We start from the raw sequence: 23,812 nt of genomic DNA, 5'->3' as shown, positions 1-23,812 counted from the left end.
GTCTTTTTGTTGTCATGTTTTTAGGGATCCTAAACATGGAAATTTCTACGAAAATGATATTGAAGAATTGAAACATAAACTGAATCATTTGCTAGCAAATCATGAATTGTTAAATCCACTCATATGTAATTAAATTTCCCAATGTATGTTAAGAATGTGCCTAATATATTAACTCTTCCACAGGACAGCTATGTACTTGCATTGGGCGAGATGCATTTTAATAAAGAAACCAAATCACAGTTGCCAGAGTCAGGACAAACACAGGTGAACACATCTGAAGTAATATAATGTTTTGATGATTTTTTCTGCTTATGCAAATTGTAAGTGATCTGCTGAATAGATTTCAATAAACAACTCCTCATTTTGAAGGGGAAATATGGTGTTTATTGCAAGATTGCCAGGCTTTTGAAATAATATTTATATATCTTCATGTAGTTCAAAATTTTATGCTACTCACTATGGGTGTGAGACGCAGATAAAGAATACACCCATGGTATCCCCTGACTTTCATAAGAGGTGACTAAAAGAGGTCTCAGGAGCTCTGAACATGTGAGCATGGTTTGGCGACCATGGGGCCCTTAGCTTAGTCCTTGCGTTGCTTCCATTTATTTGTGTCAGGCTCTAATTTTCACCTATCCTGTCCGACCTCCCTTGGTCAACTCATGTTCTTTTCCAACCCGTCAGTATTACAGGATTCGATGCCGAGGAATATTAATTTGTATGGTTCGTGAGGTTTAAGGCTTATGTCCTTGATGATTTCCCTTCCAAATTTCATATGAGGTGGTGTGCCCTAATCCATAAGTCATGAGATACTGTTTGCTCAATGCCTGATGACTTCTAGATTGACCCAGAACAAGATTGTCACTTTTATTATGTGTCTCAGTCACATCTATGACTCTGACGATAAAAATGACTGAAATGTGAGCAGTGCTGGTATCAGCATTCTTAATAAAGCTGGATCCTGTAAGAAAGGGTGTGGAATTGACATTGATATTGGTTGTTCTGTATGTACATTACATTGAACTTAAAAGACTGGTATGTAAGAACACTGTCTGGCTAGGAGAGGAAAACAATGGAAAACTACCTCACTCTTCATTTCCTTAATTTGCCTCCTCGGTGACACCTAACTCTCTATGGCAGCTGATGGTAAAGCTGTTGAGGATCCTCCCTGCCTTCAGCATGAGCATTTCACAGGCAACAGGAGACATAGAGGATACGTATTTCGAGCTGAGCTGTATTTTCCAGTGCAGGATGTGAAAGATAACAGGGATAAAGTTTAAGTTCTGAATATTTAAGAATTGGATTGTTTATGAAAATCAGTATGTCAGTATGTCTACATTTTCCTGATCGTTCAGTGTTATTTTAGATGGTTTTATGTTATATGATAGCTTCTCACATCAAAAATATCCCTGAGCATTCAAACAGGACAATTTCCACTCTTGAATGTCTCTTTGTTGTCATGATTTTAACAATCCTTGACATTTTCTGAAAAACAGTAATGCACATTTGAAGGTGACTCGTTTACTGGGAAATAATGAATTGAGGCATCTAGTATTAGAACCGGCCGAGTAACTGAAGGCATATTTTTCAATATGGATGAAAAATCTGTAGAGACAAAGCAACGATAGCCACAAAAGTTTTTTTCGTACTTATATCCTTAATGGTATAATGTGTAAGTACTGCTGTTTAGAGAAATCTGACTCATAATGAACCCATCTTTTTTGTTAATATAAACTTTGACTTGACCGTTTTTGTTGCAATATTGTATAATTTTACGCTTTTTTTCTAAAACTGTATTCAATTTAAATTCCAAACCCTTGTGAAGAAAAGCAATTTAATTAAAATAAATTGACATTGTAATTACTTTCCTTTATCACAGTTTAAAAAAAGCATTTCAGCATACATGGGATAATAATATATGAAGAAGAACATTAAAATGCTGAGGAGAATACAAAACAGGATTTCTCTCACTAAAATTTTGTAGTTCACTTAGATTTTGAACACAGCAAAAGAAAATGATCTGCAATAATGGTCACTTATATTAATAGAATCATTATTAAGATAGGTACTGTTCACACATACTAAGTAATATTGTTGTTTTATTTATTTATTTATTTATTTATTTATTTGGGAAACCAAAACAGCGAGAAGCCGAATTACAGAGTTCCACAATGAAATACATATTTACAATAGAGTAGCACAAGGCAAGCATAAAGAAAAGTGGAAGAATAATGACGAAAAAACATCTAACGATAAATATAGAGGAAAAAATTAAAAACTAACATAATTAGAGACACAATATAACAAAAACAAAAAATAAAGGCTAAAGAAACGAGAAAAATTGTTGAACGTAAAACGAAGAGAAGAACTTATAGCTAGGCACAGTAAGATAAATACAGACATAACACTTAAGTAATGGTCTAGCACAGTAAAAAATAAATATTATATTATGTACAAAAGAGAGGACAGCAATGAGAAGAGAAAAAAGGAATATGAAGAAAATGAACTAGGTTAAGTTAAGGAAGAATCGATTAAAGGAGGCATACGAAGAAAAAACGTCCAAGTTCCTGTCAGATGATAAAGAGTTAAGGAGGGTTGGTATGCGGATAAATAAACTTCTTTGAACGAGAGAGAGGCGGGAATACGGAATATGAAGGGGCGTATTAATCCTGGTTTTGCGAGTTGGAACATGTATGGAAAAGAAGGATGCAGGTTCAGGAGAATGAAATAAACCGTTAACAGCGTTATATAGGAATCTAAGGTCGGCTACTTTCCTGCGACTAGATAACGGGTGAAGGTTTAACTTGTCTAGTATCTGATTACTGCTCAAGTTTCGACAATCAGATACTCTGGCTCTAACAATGGCACAGAAGAATGACTGCACGCGGTCAATATAATTCAGATTAGTGGGTGAAGAGGTTGACCAAATGGGAGACGCGAATTCAATAATCGGTAGGATGCAAGATACATAGTAGGCTCGGAGGGCGTGGATATCGGTGATGTCAGAAAATCTATACAACAAACCGAGAAGTGACATCGCTCGCGCGGTTATCTTTTGTATATGGGGGACAAGTTTTCAGTTTGCTGTTATTTATGATGCAATGTCAGGCATTTGACATGGACTTATTGATGTAGACTTGAGAGATGGTGTTGAAACTCTCATGACCAGTGAAAGCTGTTCCACTTGCTAATATCGTAGTTTTATAAAACTGCAGTGATGGATGACCTTGCCATGTTGAGCCAAGTGGTTCTGCAGGAAATTATTTTATGTCTTCTGTTTTTGAGACAGGAAGAGTACTGCCTTTGATCACTGTGAGAGGTTTCATTTGAGATAGCAATTTTCCCCTTTTACACAGACTTCAGTACTTCCAGGATCATTATTGTAAAATACCTCACCATTTACACGAGCAGAATGTTGTGCGAAAAACTATGATAATCTGTAGTAAAATAAAATGAAATATTATTCTTACCACTCTCGCTTTTGTTGTTGTGATTTACAATGTGATGTATCTCTTGTTCTCTTTCTTGCACTTGATCTGGGGGATAGCATCTATTGATGTTTCCATTATGTAGGACAAGGTATGAAAATAAATTTTTCGGTTCACCACTCGAAAAAATATACACGTTATACTACACAATAATGGTAAAATACGAGCACACAAGAAATAGGTTTGCTTTCACGCAAATGAAGGTAAGGAGCCTGTGAATACGTAAATCAGTGTTGCGAACGAAGAAAATATGAAATATTATGACTTTAAAGAATATACAATATAAGGACCGATTTTGCATTCTGAGCCACACCCTCCCTAACTAAAGGACACACATGGTGAATCACGACCATCGTAGGGAAACAAATTTGCCGTGGATCCCCGATCAGGAAGGGCGAAAGACATAGCCCTGAGCTGAAAACGTTATTCTCCTCAAACAATTAAAGCTAACAACTAACACTACTACGAGTAAAAATCCGTGTAAATGATAGATGAGAATTTATTGTAATGTAACGTAAATCAAAGGGATTAATTAGATGAAATAACCAGTAATAATAACAAGGTAATACATACATATTTGGCGTCAGCCCAAAAGATAATCGTACCAAGGTCTCGTGACCTCATCTTTTCTTACATGCATAGGGCACAGTTACTCTTGAGATGATAGCATTTATTCCACCACTGACCTCGCTACTAAAAACTGCGAGCTTAATATCATTAACTCAATCTTTATTCAATCTTTCCTTCGGCGAGGAATAGAAACGCAATTCCAAGCGTGGGAGTCATTTTCAATATCCACACTTATTTTAACAATACCCTTCTCATATCGATTCCACACACCAAGGAGCAGATAAAATAATAAAGTGATTAAATCAGAAAACTGCCAGACCAAGGAAATAATCCACGAGGGGCAAAGACAATGCTCCATGGAGCAATGAACGCAAAGCAAAACAATAACAGAAAACATGGACCTGCACACGGCCATGAAAGAAATAAACCAACATGGCGAGCTCCAGGTCGTAAACAACTAGGATGCACACCATACAAAATAAAGACTTCGCACCCAGGAGAAAAGAGGCGCGATAGGGAACAAATAGGCATAAATTCAACAGATCGATACGTCATCTTGGCACTCAGCTCATTCAACTACACATTCATTCAATCACGCGATCCTTTTGCCCCCAAAGGCAAATAATTCCAGCAGATTGGAGCGAGTAAATAAAATCAAGGCAACTCGTGGAGTGCAGTTCAACATTTCATCAATAAGGTCTCACGTCAGTAGTAGATATATAGCACACCTAGGGCAAATGACAGTAGGACGTTTGTGACCCCACGGTCACACGTAGATCCATCACCTACATACTGCGTACGGCTAGAATAGACCTGGCCGACACACAGACCATACCTCCAAATAATGGCAAAATGTTTCATCGAGAAATTCATTTAAAATAATCAGAGACCAGATTTTGACGCACCACAATCACCTACACAACTCATACACGTGCCATTCTCGCTTCGAGTACCGAGATGGACTTCGGTCGGCCATAATAAAAAGGAAGATAATACATCAAATAAATTTAAAACGTTACATTACCGTCAATATCATTCATCGAAGCATGCAAATGATGCAGCAGTTTTGCATAGTTTTAAACTTATAAAACCACCATAAGAAAAGCAAAAACGCCGTTCCTGTGTGTGTGTGACACATCTCTTCTTTCCCTAGCATAAACAGCCCAACATTACTTCAAGGAGAAGATATTAAAAAGGTCTCGCCGAGGAAAGATCCTTCACGCTCGCGACAGAGGGAGCTGCCCTCTGTCGACAGAAGGTTGAAATACAATAACTATAGGAACAGCCAGATATCTACTCTTGGAGACATCGGTATAATCACATTAGAAACCATGATAAATTAGCATGTTTCAATACTGATATTATCACATTGTTGCATAATGTAACAACACAAGATTCCAGACAATAATGCTGCAACGTGACATGGCCAGTTATAATTTCACTGCCTGCATGATTTGGCCCATTCTTTTGCACGACCAAGAATTCAGTGCTCAGTAACATGAAGACATGGACGATTTTATAGCATATTCTTATTAACTCATTGTTGTAAATTTTGTGACTTGGCTGGTTTTGATACTAGATGCCTCACTTGTTAAGCCCACTCATATGAAAGTGCAATGCCAGATGAGTCTGAAGAATGTGTCCAAAATATTAACTTTTCTGCAGGACAATTATGAACTTACATCAGACAGGATGCATTTGAAAGGAGGAACCAAATCAGAGTTGGCAGAGCCAGGACAAACACAGGTGAACAAATTTTAAGTAATCTAATATTGTGATGATTTTTCATTTTCTTCATATAGTTCATAATTCAATGCTAGGCAATGTACAACAGATAGTATTGTTCAAAGCCCCTTCACTGCATGGCATCTGGCAGCTGGTTTAGTTACTGCTAATGCTCCTTTATCCTATCTGGATTAGGCTCCAACATGGCTATCTTCCTCTTGCCATGTCTCGAAGAGCCACAACCCATTTCTTTAAAATGTCGATCCGAGATGTATATCATCTGCCAGGTGTTCTTTAGCCTAAATTTTTTCCTCAAAGTATATCTTACAGCAAACTGTTCTTTACAGGAGTCCTCATAATGTGACCCATATATTCCAGCCTCCTCATTTTAGTTGCCTTGATGATATCAGGTTGACAGTTCTGTGTGTGGAGTACTTGTCTTTTTTTAATTATGCTGTGACCACAAGATCAGTGGGTTTGAACCCCACTATCGGGAGCCCTGAAGATGGTTTTCTGCAGTTTTCCATTTTTGCACCAGTCAAAATCTGGGGCTGTACCTTAATTAAGGCCACACCTGTTTCCTTCCACTCCTAGTCCTTTCCTATCCCACCATCTCCCTGAGACCTATCTCTGTCGGTGCAACATAAAGGAACTTATAAGAAAACACAAGATTTATAACATTTACTGTTGAATCCACATCTTGAAAGTTTAGATTCTCTTTTCTCTGGATAATGAAATATATATTGCTGTACAATATTTAGTCCAACAACTGACAGTTTGTTAACCAAACTTGGACATGGTAGGCAGGATGTTGGGATCCAATGTACCTATGTTTCTGTGACAATCAGTCATCTGTGGGAACACAAGGCACAAACAAGTTACAAGTCATTTAAGAAGACTAGATAGGATGAACACGATGACAGGATGTTGTGGAAAGAGAAGAAAAGTGATGTGGGGATTTTACTTGTTCTTCTAGTTTGTCTTCTATTGCTCCCTCTTCCAGAGCTGTCCTCTTTATCCTAGTATGAGTTCCTTTTCTTGCTCCTGTTCTTCATATAAGTATGACATGACAGATGTTTTTCATTTCATTTCTAAATTGGGAGAATATCTTGATATTTTTATTGAGCAACTATGAAATTTATATTGTCAGCTAGGTCATGTTTATTTATAAAATTTTGCTCCAGTTATCTGTTTACACTATAGTATTTATTTATCTTTGCATATTTGTTCCCTACAGCCTTCTACTGATATTAGGGATGAAATAAGCATAGATGAACCCAAAGTTGGTCAGCTGCTTGCCTGTCTCAAAGAAGAAGACAAGTAAGTACTGTTTAGCATTATTTTATTTTAAAACTCTAATCCTCGACAATATGGATATTTCTATTTATGTGTTCAGTAGCTCCATCTTCGGACAAGTGGTCAGGTGAAGATCTCGAGAATCCAATATCGAGGGTTCAAAGCCAGCACGGGTCCATCAACACCATTCTTGAATTCTGTCCCCTGTACTTCACTCACTGTCCTAACCTGTTGGTTCGATCGTGACATGGTAGAAAATCCCACAAAATTAAAATAACTCTACCCTTAGAATCTTGTGATTTGCAGGCTGCCTAGATGTCACCACTTGGTAGCTGAGTCAGTAAAAATTTATTAATATTACCATCAAAGTTCTGATCTCCATATTGTAATAAATGTTCCGGGTGGGTGGGTTGGTATCTGGTTGACCATGACCTTGCTTTTGGCCATTTTTTGCAATAGGACCAGTCCTGTGAATCAGCCTGCCATGATTTAGACACGTGATTCTATCTCCTTTCATCTCTGCAGTCTTCTATCGAACCTCTTCTTTTACTAATGACCCTTCGCAAATATCTTCTTTCAGTGATATTGATTGGTTTTTGTGAATGGTTCTTGAAAAGACAATGGGATTTTCTCACAAGAACTGTTCCTGCTGATGAATCATGTTTCACACATTACAGAATTCGTAATTTTCTGTACACTGATATCTGGAGTGATAAAAATCCTCATCATGTTGTTCAATCATTTTCAAGATAGTTTCTCATTGAATGTATAGGTAAAAAACAGGGACAGAATAATTGGCCATTCGTACTCCCACTGCATTTGACAGGCCAACAGTACTTGCAGTTCATAAGTAAAACGATGCCAGAGGTTCCCAATGGCATTCCTTTGCACATACAAAGAGGTATCTTATAGACATGATACTATACAGGCTCTTGGGCCTATGCCATGTCAAGAAAATGAGGTGAATTTTCTTTACATTTTGCAGAGAACTGTGCTCTGCATCATCAGAAGAAAATCTTGACTGTCCACAAGAAAGGGTTCTTAAACAATGACTTTTTGAAATTAGACATTATAACAGAAGTGGAAATGGTACGTTTATTCATCACCAGATCGCTCTACAGACATGGCACAGCACTAGCTCTCAAAGCAAAAGCTGACCAAACCATCAGAATTGCTTTGGCGCCTGTCAAACATACGATATGGTGGAAGTATGTTGGTGATGCATTTGTGGTCTGGAGAGAAGGTCTAGAGAAACTTCATTTATTTCTAAACCACCTCAATCAGCAAGATCCTTCAATTAAATTCACTATGGAGATGGAGTCTGACAGATGCCTTCCTTTCTTGGATGTTCTATTAAGAAAGAAACTGGACGACTCCTTAGGGCATACCTTCTATCGTAAGCCTACCCACAGAAATCACTATCTTCATGCAGATTCTTACCACCATCCAGCACAAAAACAAGGCATTCTCACAACACTTGCCAAGAGGGCAAGACGAATTTGTGAGGCATCGTATATCCAGGTGGAGATGGGCACGCTCAGTGTCACATTCAAGGGTAATGGTTACAGCGATTTGCAGATTCGTAGAGCCCCTGCATCCCAGAGAAATGACCAAGCAAAGCTCACAGAAGGAAGAAGTGAAGGGAACTGCCTACTTGCCTTACATTCACAATACCACAGATCGAATTGCCAAGGTCCTCCGCAAACACAATATAAAAACCGTGTTGGCACTGCCAATAAAATTGCTCACAGTGAGAGTAAAACCAAGGACAAATTGTCCCCACTTCCACATCCTGGGGTATACGAATTTCCCTGTACTTGCATTAAGTTATACACCGGCCAAACATGTCGGTCAATTAGTACACGTGTTAAGGAACATGAACTTAATATTCGTCTCAATCAGCCAGACAAATTGGCAGTAGCTGAGCACACTCTATCGTCAGGTCATGATGTTATGTTCCGAGATGCTCGAGCTCTTACCCACACTAGGCACTACAGGTCCAGGATTATATGGGAAGCTGTGGAAATATGTAGAAATTCTAACAGTTTCAACAGGGACACTGGATATCAATTAAGTAATACCTGATTGCCGGCCATTAATGATTTACGTAGGTAGTTCCCTCCCTTGTACCTCCACTATTTTTGTTTTGTTTCGGTGTTTTCCAAATCCATATGTTCCTCATCGCCAGATGTTTCATTTCAGGCTTGTGTCACTGTCATACACCTGTCAATATCATATGTTATGTACACATGTTATGTGGCCCTCTGAGACTGATTCAGATAGTTCGGTCAGCTTTCACTTCAAGCGCTAGTGCTGTGCCACGTCCGGAGAGCCATCTGGTGATGAATGAACATACCATTTCCAGTTCTATTATAACGTCTCATTTCAAAAAGCCATTGTTTAAGAAGCCCTTCTCATGGACAGTTAACATTTTCTTCTGATGATGCAGAGCACACTTCCCTGCGAAATGTAAAAAATGTAACTTTTTTTTCTTGACTCGGCATAAGCCCAAAAGCATAAACAGTATCATGTCTGTAAGTGCGGAGCGTGAATTCATCAATGGCAACAAAGAGGTATCTTGTTCCGTCATGATTTTGTGACCCTCGCATTTCTCTGTCGTGGAGGAGTACTTCAACACAGCTTTTTCGGATGATTTAATTGGTTGAAATCATCTATTTCAGTGTGTATCATGAAGCCTTTCATTTTTATGATTAATAATGAGATGTTATTATATAAGTAACTGTGTCAGGGGTGAGCCGTAGAATTAAATACAAAAAGGAAATTGTCATGTAGGGGCGAAAAGCACGATGAAAATTCAATGCCAGGAAATATTCAAAATGGGTTCATCATATTGAATATGATTAATAATGAGATTTATAATAATAGCAATTGGTCTTCTAAAATTTGTTGTGTTGTCTGAGCTCATCACATATTTACTGTTGGTAAAGACGTAGATATATTGGCCTAGTTTACCTGAGCCACTATGATCCTTGCAGTTCCTATGGGCCTTTGATTTTTATTTCTAGGGGCCTGCTGAGTGGCTCAGGGTGTTGAGGTACTGGCCGTTTGACCCCAACTTGGCAGGCTCGATCCTGGCTGAGTTTGATGGTATTTGAATGTGCTCAAATACATTAGCCTCATATTGATAGATTTACTGAATTGTAAAAGAAGTCCTGCAATGCTAAATTCTGGTACCCCTCCTTTATCTCTGAAAACTGTAAAAGTTGTTAGTGGGACGTAAAGCAAATAACATTATAACTGTACATGGGGTATGGCCTATCCGTTAATTCAAACTGCTGCTCTTCTTGACTATGTTGTCATCTAATTATAAATCATTGAATTATGTGTTGTCATTAACATTTTATCTTTTGGGATGAGATGTTCCTCGCATCAATTTTTTAGTGATTCCTGGTCTTTGGAAACTCTATCATCAAAAGTGGTTGTGTTTTTAAGTTAGGTTACTCAATCAACATTCAGTTGTTTATTGATAAATCTGGAATTTTCAACATTGTGATTAGATTGATCTGCAAAAGATATGGTTTGATATAACTTTATCATCCTATCAAATTTAAGTTCAAATTATTATTTACATTACTTTTCTGTTAACTGCCCAATTTTGCAATCATTTAAGAAAAGCTAGGAGTACAAGAGACAGGGAATCTGACTACCTGAAATGCATATCAGTAGTGGGTGGGTGGGTGGTTGGTTGGTTGGTTGGTTGGTTGAGATTATTTTTTTTAGTGATGATGTAGTTCCCAATAAAACTAGTGAAAATAATTTCATAGAAAAGAAGCTACAGTTAAACCTTGTTAATTTGGAGTCATTGGGATGCTAATTTCAGACTTTGAATTATGTAATTTTGAATTAACCGCCGCCAACTCAGAATTCAAGAATGCCGAACCTTGCTGCATCACAAAATATTCTAAAATCGTTTAATGCATGAAATCAGCTTGATTCACAGTAACCATTCAAATGCCTTGGAAAAATTATATTTTTGAAATGTATCCAGCAATGGGCATTTATTCAAATAATGCTCTTAAATAACACCATATATTGTTAAACATAACCTCACACCCTGGAAAAACAAAACATGATTCAAAGGCAAAGAGTAATCTACTGTATACACATGACGCAATACAAGTACAGTGTGAAGCACTTTCATAGAGGAGCCAACAAGACTGTCCAGTTGAAAATACACGACACCAACAAAACAAACTTCAAAAACCCAGACATATATTTAATAGAAATATCAAGCATATTAGATAACATTTTACAGTACCTTGAAAGTTTGCAAGTGTTTAATGGTCCAGTAGGGTTTTTTGGTCACACATTAGGCTTATTGCTTTTAATTGTAATATCATCAAAATCAATTGCACTTATCACAGAATCCAACATTGCTAAAGCGGCACGTACATAATTTTTTGTTGTAATAGTTGCTGCCTGCTCCATATCTTCATCTTGTTCAACATCAGCTATAGCTGCATCTCCCTCTAGCATCATATGATCACAGCTGATCATCATGGCAGGATCACGCTCTTCTGGTCCAGTTTCCACATGGTCTAAGGCGATGCATTCGGTGAAAGTTATACTGCACCATTTCTTGTCCTTAAATCTGACTATCTCACTGGGATTGGTAGAGTGCATGGTGCTGTCTGAGAATGGCCAAAAGAAAATCTTTAAATAAGCTTATATATATATATATATATGGGATAGAATGGATTTATTTGTCCAAAAACATAAATATGGTCCATACTAATTGAAAAACCAAGACTAAAATTGGGAAACTTGACCTCAAAATCGGTCGTAAAAATGCGACTCGCATATGAATTGAAAATACATGACAACAAATATAAAAGAAATCTAAACAGAAAAAGCAGACAACGACCCAGAAAACTAAGTTGCAAAGTCTATTTACATGGAGAATTGGTCCCTGTTACATAATAATTTTGTAGTTGCGCCAGTGAAGACCTAAGTCCATTTGCCCTTGGGCATGGATTATAAACCCTTCATGTGATGTTCTGGAAATGCTAATGAACTAGTACAAACAGATAACAATCTATATTTACTCTCCAACATATTCAGACACAAATAAAGCCTTTTGGTACAGGGTGGCTCCCTCATATATCTTAGAAATAAGCACTGATTCTATTGTAGGAGTCTGCACTCATATGCAAATTAGACCAGACAGAACTTGATTACCAATGAAAGATAGCTATCAAGCTAATTATGCCATAATTAAAACAATACAGGACAAATTATAACAAGCAGACACACACATAAATAGCACAAACCTGTGGACAAAATATACATACACAAAATATATAAATCACAAAGATATCGGGGATCGAACCAGACATTGGCAGGTTTCACGGGCTTGCGTCTAAAACAGACATAGTCGTCCATCACTCTCGCTCCACGTGGTTGGGTTGATCAGCTGTTGGGAAAACTAAACACTCTCTGACAGACAAGGAAGACATCACTCAGAGATATAACGGGACCTTGAACTCCACTTTCACTGAGAGGGTGCTAATATTATACCTGGCAGCACACTCGCTACCCAGGGAGCTAATTCACTTGTCGGGGCTGGCCAACTCTCTTTTCTTCATTCTCTCACTAATACAAATGGACAGTCTGGGCATAATCAAGTCAAATACAGGCTCCGTTCACAATGCATTTCAAATAAGTCCTCCCAGTAAATATCACGGCTCAATGGCCTATCTCGTATAAAATCAGCCCTCATAAATAATGCATGGCAACACTGGCTTTTCACATCGCAATATTGTGTCTCAGTCGCCTATCTCGTATAAAATCAACCCTCTTTCATAGCGCATGGCAACACTGGCCTTTGACATCACATATTATTTGTTCGAGCCTCCTCATGTTCCCGAACTTGCATTCTCACCAATATAAATGATCCTATCATGACCCAACTCTGAACATATTGTCACTGCACAACATGTAGGCACTGAAAATATCCATGCAGCATGCATAAAAGGAAAACACCCTATCAAATTCTCATGTCTAGTTATCTGAATTTAAACCAACACAGCAGGCGTATAGCCTGTTTGACATTTTAAAGAACTCTATCTGCGACATCTCTAAGAAAAACACACAAAAGAAAATGGAATACTCTAATCAAGGAAATAAAACCAACAACAATAATCCTATCATGCCCCCTTTTTCCCATCTAGCTAAATATGTACACTTCAAATGGGCTAAATTATGCATAGCAGCCCTGACCAATAATTTAACTTCAAATAAATTGAACAAAACTTTAGCCACTCTTGCTGCCACTTAATTACTAATATATTGAAATTTACCCTACCCTAATGGACGTGCTTAAATGGACATTGGTGCTTAAGTTTTGCAGCTAGCTGTCATTCACCACGGATCACATGTCCACTGTGTCACAATCGCTTAGCACACCATGACAGGAGTGAGCGAAGGTTGACTGGTCCTGGCGTCAATTCCTCATACAGCCATCATCGTCTTCTTCTTTGCGTTCCTGAATAAGTCTACAATGATGTGGTGGATTAAGGTCTCCTCGTAACCGCTTATGCATGCATGAATACAAAATATTGATTCTAATGCTTGGCAAAAATTGGCTTAGCCTATGCGCAAATATGAGTTCCGACCTGTGCATCGTTAGATTAAGGGTATTTACCCACTCAATATTCATCCTTCTTAGCGGCTCATAATATACGAAACGCACACGAGATATGCCTGACTCGCGAATGTGTACTGACAGAAGTTGCTAATTACTGCTTGAATGGTCCTACTACTTCACTCACAGGTCTCGAGCTATTACCAATCACAGATTAGTGAATATATTATATCTGCACGGTACCAAACCGCACTTGGTATTTCAAAGTATTTCAAAAAGACTAAGACGGAGGCAACTATCTTTTGAATGTTCTGCTAATTACAGGTGAAATGTTAATTATGAATGTGCACATAGCGTGTAACTGACTTTGATCTACACAAAGAAAGTATCACCTGTCATGGAGATCGATATGCACAACGTGCACTTCACTGAAAATACTTCTGGCGAATGAGAGAGTTTCCCCCACCACAAGTAGTTTAAATAGACTGACATTTTGTCCTCTGCATAAAGTGATTCACCGGCTAACAGAGACAGTAGCCTGCTAACGGCTCTCCTGAAGTCCAACGGTTTTACGTTCCAATGAGTCTTAAGACGAAAAGTGCTCAAGTAGTCATTATTACCACACAGAAGTTAATGATAAATCTATGTCCAATTTCTTGTTATTTCATACCTGTGGAATTGTAGCTTGGTGATGAATATTTCTACTTAAATTCAAAGATCCCAGTCCTGCAAAGATGAAGTGTGTCAGCCTGAATTAGTTGTCTTAGGATTCCCGACGTTCAAATATTACCCCCCCCTCCCAGCTTATATCATTGAATTTGAAAAGTGGATTGGGGTCAGCGTGCTGGGATAACTAGCCAATGGCTCTATTTGAACTTAATAATGTTCGCTGCTGATAGAAAAGTACTGCGTGTGCCTCGCCTATATTGCGCTTCAACTGACTTCGTGCCTGCATTCACAGCTCCTTGAATATGCATAAAATAAATGTTTCCACAGTGTTATGATTTATTAATTAAGGCATATATGGAATGGCTCAGTACCGACATTGGATTTTTACCGTAACGTCTCCCATTTATCTTCATTGTTGTCTTCTTCTCCTAATTCTACATCATTTAACAAACCAAAACCACACTTCAAGAAGTTCTTGATTGTTGCTGAAAGATTAGCATACCAGTCAACTGCCACACTCTGCATTGCATCCATCACGTTCCACTTGCATATTTCTCCTGCTGGAATAGTTCTAGCTGCTTCACGGAGAAAGTAACGCACCAGTCGCTTTCTGTAGGTTTGTGTCAGAAATAAAAATTATACCTTAATCTAGGGACTGCAAGTAGCTCATAGTGTAAGTTGTCAGAAAAAGAAGACTTACATTTTAAAATTAAATTATATTTGTGTGCATTGCACTGATCCAACAACAGAAGTACTTTCTTTTTTGTCTTGCTATGTCATTTTGCGGTCAAGGCATACCAGCATCTCTTCAAAAATTTTGCCTGTCATCCAGGAATTTTTAGATGCCGTGTATTAGCATGGAAAGTGCCTGATGCTCTTAATACCTCGTGGATTCTCAAACTTGCCTATGATGAGGGGAGGAAGTCCCTCGCTTCCATCGACATTGCAACACAGAAGGACTGTGACCCTAACCTTGTAATATTTCCCACCGTGGCACTTCTCCCCTTTAAAACCGCAAGTCCATTTGGGCTCGGCATTAAAAAACATCATTTAACAAACCAAAACCACACTTCAAGAAGTTCTTGATTGTTGATGAAAGATTAGCATACCAGTCAACTGCCACACTCTACATTGCATCCATCACGTTCCACTTGCATATTTCTCCTGCTGGAATAGTTCTAGCTGCTTCACGGAGAAAGTAACGCACCAGTCGCTTTCTGTAGGTTTGTGTCAGAAATAAGTCTCATTGGCATTGAAGAAATTTCTTGGTGCATATGAATTATGTGAGCCACACTTTCTCGCCAATTGTCTGCACCGCTAGTGTTCACTGATTCTTCTCCTCCACACACCCCCTCCCACATGATATTGCGCTATTCCTTAAAATGCTGAAGCCACCCATTTGAACACCGAAACTCCAGCCCCATCTTTAGTGCCTGTTCATTTGCTGTCCCATTTAATAATCTCACCAAAAAATAACTTTCATCCGGTAGCTGTTATATAAGATCACACATATTGGGCTACAGTAAACATATCTGCATGAAATGGGTCTGAGGTTATGATGGAGTAGAAGGAAATGAGAGAGCTGATGAACTTGCCAAAGCAGTTACTACTTCTTCTGGTGCTTTATTTATATTTGAAAAGTGCCCTGTGTCTTATGTAGAAAGGAACTGGTAGAATATACACAAGATATATGCAACAACCAATGGATCACCAGCACAAATGGCTGTCTAACAAGGGACTTATTCTTTCTAAATATTCAAGACAGACTACAAAGTATGTTATTGCAACATGAACATATTATAACTCGGTTTCTGACAGGACATTTTTAACTATGGCATTTTAGAGAAGATGCTGTTATAAAGTGTTTGTTAAATTTCTCCTCCTCATTTGTAAGTCATCTCCATTTTAAATTCAATTGTCGTATGTTAACTTAGTCTCACTATTTATAGCCCTAATATATTACTTGTAAAATAGGGTCTATAATGGGATATTCAATAATAATAATAATAATAATTAATAATCTGACCATCACTTGAACATGCCAAAACCACTTGATCAATTCCACTCCAAATCAGAGTGCTTAACTCCTTGAATGTGCATTCGCTTTGCTCTACTTACATGCTGAATTTCTTGAGCTCCTATGCTCTCACGTTTCTGTTTTAAAGTTGGAAGCGTTGACACTGGAATTACACAGTCTTTAGCTATTTCAGTTTTTGTTTCTGGTCCTTTGTTGACCTCCCTTATAAATTTCATCTTCTCACTCAGTGTCTTTGAAAAAATACTTATGCTTAGCCATCTCGCAACACAAAAAAGGAACACATGTGCCCTAAACTAAAATAACATAACAACAAAGTAAAACACAGTATAAATAACATATACTAGGTTATAAATGCACACTAGAACTTAAAGTAAACTGAGTAAGTACAAGAATAAAAAAGAACTATTATTTCACTAGAAATTGGCAACTCTGAAGCACACTGTTGACACATGAAAGACAAAATGAAAGTGCGGAAATATACCCCTGCACAATCCGGAAGACGCGTTATGTCATGAGATGGAGATTTTAAAAATTGAAATTACACCGTAAAATATTTTTAACATAATGAAGGACAATTTCAAATTTAAAGTCTGAATTTCGATAATGGGATGGATGTTGTTCTTCGAATGATGTATTAATTGAAATAAACCATGCCTCGTGCTTTCCAGGAACGAGATACTCTTCAAATTAGGAGGCATTTTGAATTAACCGATTCTGAATTATCAAAACTGTCCTGTAGAAATTCCTTCAGTGGATATTTATAATGACAGTCATGGCAGGGGACTTGCTGTGAAAATTGAGTGGGGATGTAGTGTCTGGACAATTCAGGGTAGCGTATATCCTGGGGCTACTACTTCTGTGATAATGGCAAGTCTTTACAAAAAGTATTAAACATATGAAATGAAGTTTGTCCCCCTTAAATTCAACCAATTTCTTAGTTATGAAATTTACCCAAAGGCATGCTTTTTCAGAATGGTCTTGTTTGAATAGGGAAATTAGCAAAACTCACAACTTTTTTTATTAGTATCTGTAAGCATTTTAATAATATGAAGGCATGTCATGCATATCTATAACTTAGGTAGAAATTTCTTGCTGAGAGAAATATGTGCAAGTATTAAAGTGTCTACAGTACTACATAATATAATTGCACTTCCATACTCTTAAAAACTAATTGATGGCACTGAAAGGAGTACAGAACAACAAAGCCATGCAATTCAGGAAACATACCAGGAATGTAAGGAATTTTAAGTTACCCAGTTGCCACAGTCAATCCCTAAGGAGGTAGGTGTTCTGAGATTGCTCTTGGTAAACTCAAAGAGTGGAGAATAAGCCATCAATATTCAGTATATTGACGGAATCTGATGAAATTAATGTGATAGGATGGGAATTGTACATTTTGCTTGAGTGAAAGGGTGGTAGTAGAAGTATTTCCAGACAGTTATTCTGTCTCACAGAGACTGAGGATGTAATATGTTGAAGGGGGAATGTTTATTCTGGTGAAGGAAATTTATTGCCGACATGAATGGTTAACTAATGAAGGGGATGAAATATTAAGGATAAAATTAATTTGCAATAATATGAAGGAGTTGGGAATTATTGGAATGTACAGGCCTGGAAGAGAGGAAAGGGACATGGAAATAATTGAGAAATTAATAGATTATACTCATAAAAACAACAATAATAAATGGTAATAATTGAGGGTGATATAAACTTGCTTCAGATTGAATGGAATGAGCTGTAGGTGAAGTTACATATGTATGGTTTGTCCATTATTGGATATGCAAACAGTGTTTGGGATTCTCACCATGAATACCTAGTAAAAGAAATAGATTGTGTGGAGGAACACAGCAAGATTTGTTATGGGATTTCAGGCTAAAAGGTAATGTATCAGAAAAATTAGATAAACTTTGTGGGAAGCCTTAAGTAAGAGAAGAGAGAGAACTATTCTTAAAGAATTATAGACATCCTATACAGGAGAGTAGGTGAGGGGGATATCTGGCAGTCTTCAGTTGGAAAGCAATTATGTTGACATGGCTGACCACAACTTTATAGTTACATGGGGTTTCAGCACAAGTGATTCAGGTAAATTTTTTATTGATTGAGATGAGCATGAATGTGTGAAGCAGTTTACCAGGGTAGTTGTATTATAGTTTTCCAAAACCTGTGCAGATATTCAAGAAAGAATAAACTGCAAGAAATAAATAAAATGAAATATTTGAGGGCATCCATCCTGTGCATGTTATTGTATATAAAGAATTTTTGTTAATAAATTAAATCCATCCCTTTCTCTATGGAGATCGAATAGCTGCAGTAAGGGACTGCCCATAGGAGTGAAGTACAGTGACGTCTATGAGGGCCCTGGGACTTGTACGGTAGCTGTAAAAGCCCTTCAGGAACTCTGAAACAGGGTGTAAGAAATGGCTCTGATTAGGACAAAGTAAAAAGTAATGCAACTTAAATGTCATAGCCGTTGTATTATATTACTTGATGTGATCCTACGTACTATATATGAGTTTATTATGGGTAAATAAAGTAAATATTATGAGTATAATTTTGTAAATAATATACATTTATTAAGAATGAGCTGTGTGTTTAATAGAAAAATTATCACTGTAAATTGTATTCTACTATATTTTAGGAAGTGGTGTTCTTTTTTCATTTAAAAATTTATGCTTGATAATAAAGTATTTTTGTATATCATTTGCAACCGAGGTAGACACCTCATTTGCAAATAAAGTAATTTTGTTTTGATCTGATTGGACAACCTTGCATGTGCATGTCGTGCATGTCTCTCTGTGTTTTAATGTGTAATAGCTGTAAAGTTTGCAGCCACTAGTTGAGTAGATTGTAGAGAGAACAGAGAGAAGACGAGAGCCCTAGCATATGTAGCTGTATAAATGCGCATCCTGTTATATGGGTGTGTGTTCTCAGTAAGCCTGTGTTATTGTGTGGAATAAGCAACTAGATAATGAATCTTAGATAGAAGCTTCCCCAAGTTACAACACTAATTAAACCACCTTCCAATACATAACAATCAATATATTTAGGGTATAACCATTACACAGATTTTAGAACTAGGACATACTTCACTTAAGCACTATCAGCGAGATAAAGACTTAAAACAAAGGTAGGTCACGGCCCTGTACCTGGTCCCATATAATATAGAATGTTCCATAAGATCTAATATTATATTGTTAAAAAGTAATTTTAACAATTTAAAACCAGCCAATAAGACTATATTGTGTCTCTTAAAAAGGAGTGGTAACAATAAAATTGCTGAGATACATATGAGGTGAGTGAAATGGGATTGTTGCAGTAAGATACTATGAGTGATCCTTCGTATAATGTTTGAGATCACGACAGTCTTCACACGGTGGCATTTGAATACTTATAATTGGGAACAGTTTATCCATAAGAGTGGGCTGGTGTAGGTTTACTGAGCTATGATCTCTTCTGACAGTTTAAAACATAGTTAGGTATGTGGAAATCACATCATGGGTTGATTGAAACTCTAATGTTGTGATGATAGATAAAAATGTTGTCTCAATCAGCGTGAGCACAAGGGACTTTCTTGCTGATCTTCAGCTGTATTATCCTGTGCTGGCAATCTATAATCCTGTGCTGCATGTGGGTCACAGTCTATTGGTCATAGTGACCGATAGACCTTTTCTTTCTTTTTTTTGCTAGTTGCTTCACGTCACATCAAAACAGATAGGTGTTATGGTGACGATGGGAGAGGAAAGGCCTAGGAATGGGAAGGAATTGGGCTTGGCCTTAATTAAGGTACAGCCCCAGCATTTGCCTGGTTTGAAAATGGGAAACCATGGAAAACCACCCTCAGGGCTTCACAAAGTGAGGTTCGAGCTCTCTATCTCCCGCATGCGATCTCCCAGCTGCGGACCCCTAACTACACGGCCAACTCGCCTGGTATAGACCTTCTTAAACAACAAAAGGGACTAATCAGCTCACAGCCAACATAAGGGTTGAACCTGTTTTTGATTCTGTTAATTCACATTAAAAGACGATCTGAACTCCCCCACATTGAACGTATGATAATAGATTCCCAACACAGGATAATACAGCCCAAGGCAACATAAGGAAGTCCCCTTGTGCTCACTTCGACTCAGGTGGCATTATTACCTATCTTCACAACATTCGTTTTTCAAGCAACACATTGTGTGATTTTTAAGTACCTGCCTACTTTTTAAACTCATAGTAACTCATTGCAACATTTCCATTTCACTCATCTCGTATGTATCTCAGTAATTTTACTGTTACCACTCTATTTTAGTAGACACAATATAGTTTTATTGACTGATTTTAATTTGTTAAAATTACTTTTTATCAATATAATATTAGGCATTAACGAACATTTTAAATGGAAACGGGTACAGGGCCCGACCTATCTTTGCTATAAGTCCTTTTCTAGCTGATGATGCTTACAAGGTATAAGTGAAATTTGTCCTAGATCTAACTTTTTTATAATGGTTATACACTAAATATAAGGATATTTATTTTCCCTACCACCCTGCCAACTTGTTGCTGTATGAAATATCTGTTTTCCCATCGCGCTTTACCTTTGGTACCATTTCTTGATGTGGGTAAATATTGTAGCACTGTACAATATCCAAGGGTATGCCTTCAAGTAAACCTAGTGTTTATGTGCATCTGTCTACTCATGCTGGTGTAAGGCTGTTAAGATTCTCTGTGACAGAGTTGCCTTGTAATTTGAAGAGAACAATTTTTGTATTATGTTGCATTTGCTTTTGGATTCTGTATTTGATCTTGTTGTCTTATCCACAAAATGTATTAGATTAAAGTTTTCCCTGTTCTAGTGTTCCAGTTGATCCAGGTGATGATAGCAGCTGCAGGATATTGGTAAAAGTAAAAGATCTGACGGGCAATTTGCCACCTCATAATGTACGCGACACGCTGCCCTTGTCCCGGTCTGAGGAAAGGCCAATCCACCCTATTAGAGAGTTGTTATTCTGTTGTAATGAATGTGGTAGAAACTATTCAAAGAAACATCACCTTCGACAACATCTGCTCACTCATACTAGTGAACGTCCTCATTGCTGTAAAATATGTGCCAAAAGATTTCGTGAGAAGAGCCACCTCAGTAGTCACCTCCTTTCCCATTCGGATGAGCGTCCGCACTACTGTAATCGATGTTGCAAACGTTTTCGTCGAAAATGTGAGTTAAATAGACATCTTCTGACACATACTGGACAGCGACCACATTGCTGTAAGGAATGTGGTAGAAGGTTTCTTGCTAAAAGTACGTTGAAGAAACACCGTGTTACTCACACTGGTGAGCGTCCATTCTCTTGTAAGGTATGTTATAAAAAGTTTACTGAAAAGCACACACTTAATAAGCACGTACTAGCTCATGATCTAGATCGCCGTGTCTGTTGTAAACATTGTGGTGAAAGTTTTCGTGGGAAATCCGCTCTTCAAACACACCTCGGAACTCACGCTGCTGAGTTTCGTTATGAATGTAGGGTATGTAATGAAAAGTTCCGTGTACAGCATCTGCTTATACGCCACATGCTACGGCATACTGCAGAGCGTCCGTATGAGTGTTATGATTGTGGTAAGAGGTTTCGTCGTAAGAGCACTGTCAATATGCACATGTTAGTTCATAGCGGGGAACGACCGTTCCAATGTTACCATTGTGGAGAATGGTTTAATCGAAAGAACACTCTTCAGAAACACATGCTAATTCATACAGGTGAACTTCTGTATGAATGTAAAGAATGTTATAAAAAATTCCGCGAAAAGGTCAGGCTTATAAGACACATGGTTATCCATAGTGGAGAACGACCACACGTTTGTACGGAATGTGGTAAAGGATACGTTTATTCGAGATCGCTTAATAGACACGTTCTCACTCATAGTGCAGTGGCCTCCGCAAGATTGAAACCGATGTAGTAAAAGGTTTCGTATGAAGTGCACGCTTATGAAACACTCCGTACACATTTCGGGAAACGCCCGAACTAATGTTATAAATGTAAAAAAACCCGGCGAGTTGGCCATGTGGTTAGGGGCGTGTGGCTGTGAGTTTGCATCCGGGAGCAACTTGGTTCGAAATCGACCCGTCGGCAGTCCTAGAGGTAGTTTCGCATTTTCACACCAGGCAAATATTCACAAATGCTTAGGAGCGTGCTGATATGATTATAGTAGAATATGCAATTAGAGAACAATTAATAAACAGCTGTTTACAAATACTGGTGGGCACTCACGCACTCTCCTGTCATAAATGTTGAGGTGCACTTTGCTTCAATAATAATATTTAAAAAAAATTGTTCACCCATACTTGATAGCGCCCATACTTGTATACGTATAAAAGTACGTTTAATCAGAAATGTAATCAGTCACGCACCTGCTCACTTATATCGGTAAACGCTCACGCTCGGTAAGAATGGGTTGTGAGCTTTAGTAAAAATATTAGTCTTCGATATATAAAGTCTGTCATTTCACGCAGTGGCCAAGCTGTTGATATCCGTGTGATGACAAATTTGCTCAAGCATGTATGAAAGTTACATATGCTGACTTGCACTGTAGAGAGGGGAAATTCTCCTAACTTTTCTCACAGTTTCGGTCCGAATTTGGTAACATGTTCTCACACATTCTTGTAACCAGAAAGTAGAAAAAATTCTCACACACCTCTTCTCTCGCACTGTTGTAACAAATGTGGTAGAAGGTTTATTGTAAAGTCTAATGTTGTTTAATATCTGCTCTCTCTCTCTCTCTCTCTCATAACTACCTTTGCGTAAAAATTGGGGTTGTACGTTTTCTTATAAAAGCATATTCGCTAACACTGCAGAACAAACAGAGCATTTAAATACATGATTTAAAAAATTCTTCCAAATCTCATCTTCTAACAGACCTGGTAGCTCACTCTAGTGATTACCTAAACTGATATAATGTATCATTTGTCGTTACTTCTTTTTGGAACTATGCTGCTGATCAACACAGGTTTAAACATTACAATAACGTCCATGGTATTGCACCATTCATTGTCCTTAAATCCGACTAATTCAGGGGGATGGGCAGAGCGCGTGATTCTCGCCAAATGTGGCTGAAAGAAGATTTTAAAATAAACTTATGCAGATTGGTATATGGAGGCATATCTTGAAATGACAAATGTATAAAAGGGTAGATTATTTTATTTGTCCAAGACATTGATATGGTCCATGGTAATTCAAAACAAAGAATAAAATTAAAATTATTGACGCAAATCAGTCGTAAAACTGCGATACGTGCATGAAGTTAAATGCATGACAATAAATGAGAAAATCTACACAGAAAAGCTGGCAACGACCCGAAAAACATAGTTACAAAGTCTATTTACATGGAGAATTGATCTGTGTTAAGTAATAATTTTTAGTTGCGCCAGATAATTATCGAAATCCATTTTGC

At 37.7% G+C, this 23,812-nt stretch overlaps 1 protein-coding gene across 2 annotated transcripts in view; it reads left to right on the top strand.

Annotated features, from left to right (window-relative positions):
• Positions 1 to 23,041, top strand: part of LOC136884803 (gastrula zinc finger protein XlCGF57.1) — a 51,438-nt gene extending 28,397 nt beyond the window's left edge. Inside the window, exons 2-5 of one of the 2 annotated variants that reach the window (XM_067157096.2) lie at positions 184 to 264; positions 5,724 to 5,804; positions 7,021 to 7,103; positions 21,226 to 23,041. In XM_067157096.2, the coding sequence (XP_067013197.2) occupies positions 184 to 264; positions 5,724 to 5,804; positions 7,021 to 7,103; positions 21,226 to 22,321 (1,341 nt within the window). In that variant the 3' untranslated portion in view covers positions 22,322 to 23,041. The remainder of the gene's footprint in view (positions 1 to 183; positions 265 to 5,723; positions 5,805 to 7,020; positions 7,104 to 21,225) is intronic. The other variant, XM_068230076.1, reaches the window with a different exon arrangement.
• The last annotated feature ends 771 nt before the right edge of the window (positions 23,042 to 23,812 follow it).

This window comes from Anabrus simplex, chromosome 13 (assembly GCF_040414725.1).
Source record: "Anabrus simplex isolate iqAnaSimp1 chromosome 13, ASM4041472v1, whole genome shotgun sequence".
Lineage (NCBI taxonomy): Eukaryota > Metazoa > Arthropoda > Insecta > Orthoptera > Tettigoniidae > Anabrus > Anabrus simplex.
This window is presented reverse-complemented; position numbering and strand designations above follow the sequence as displayed.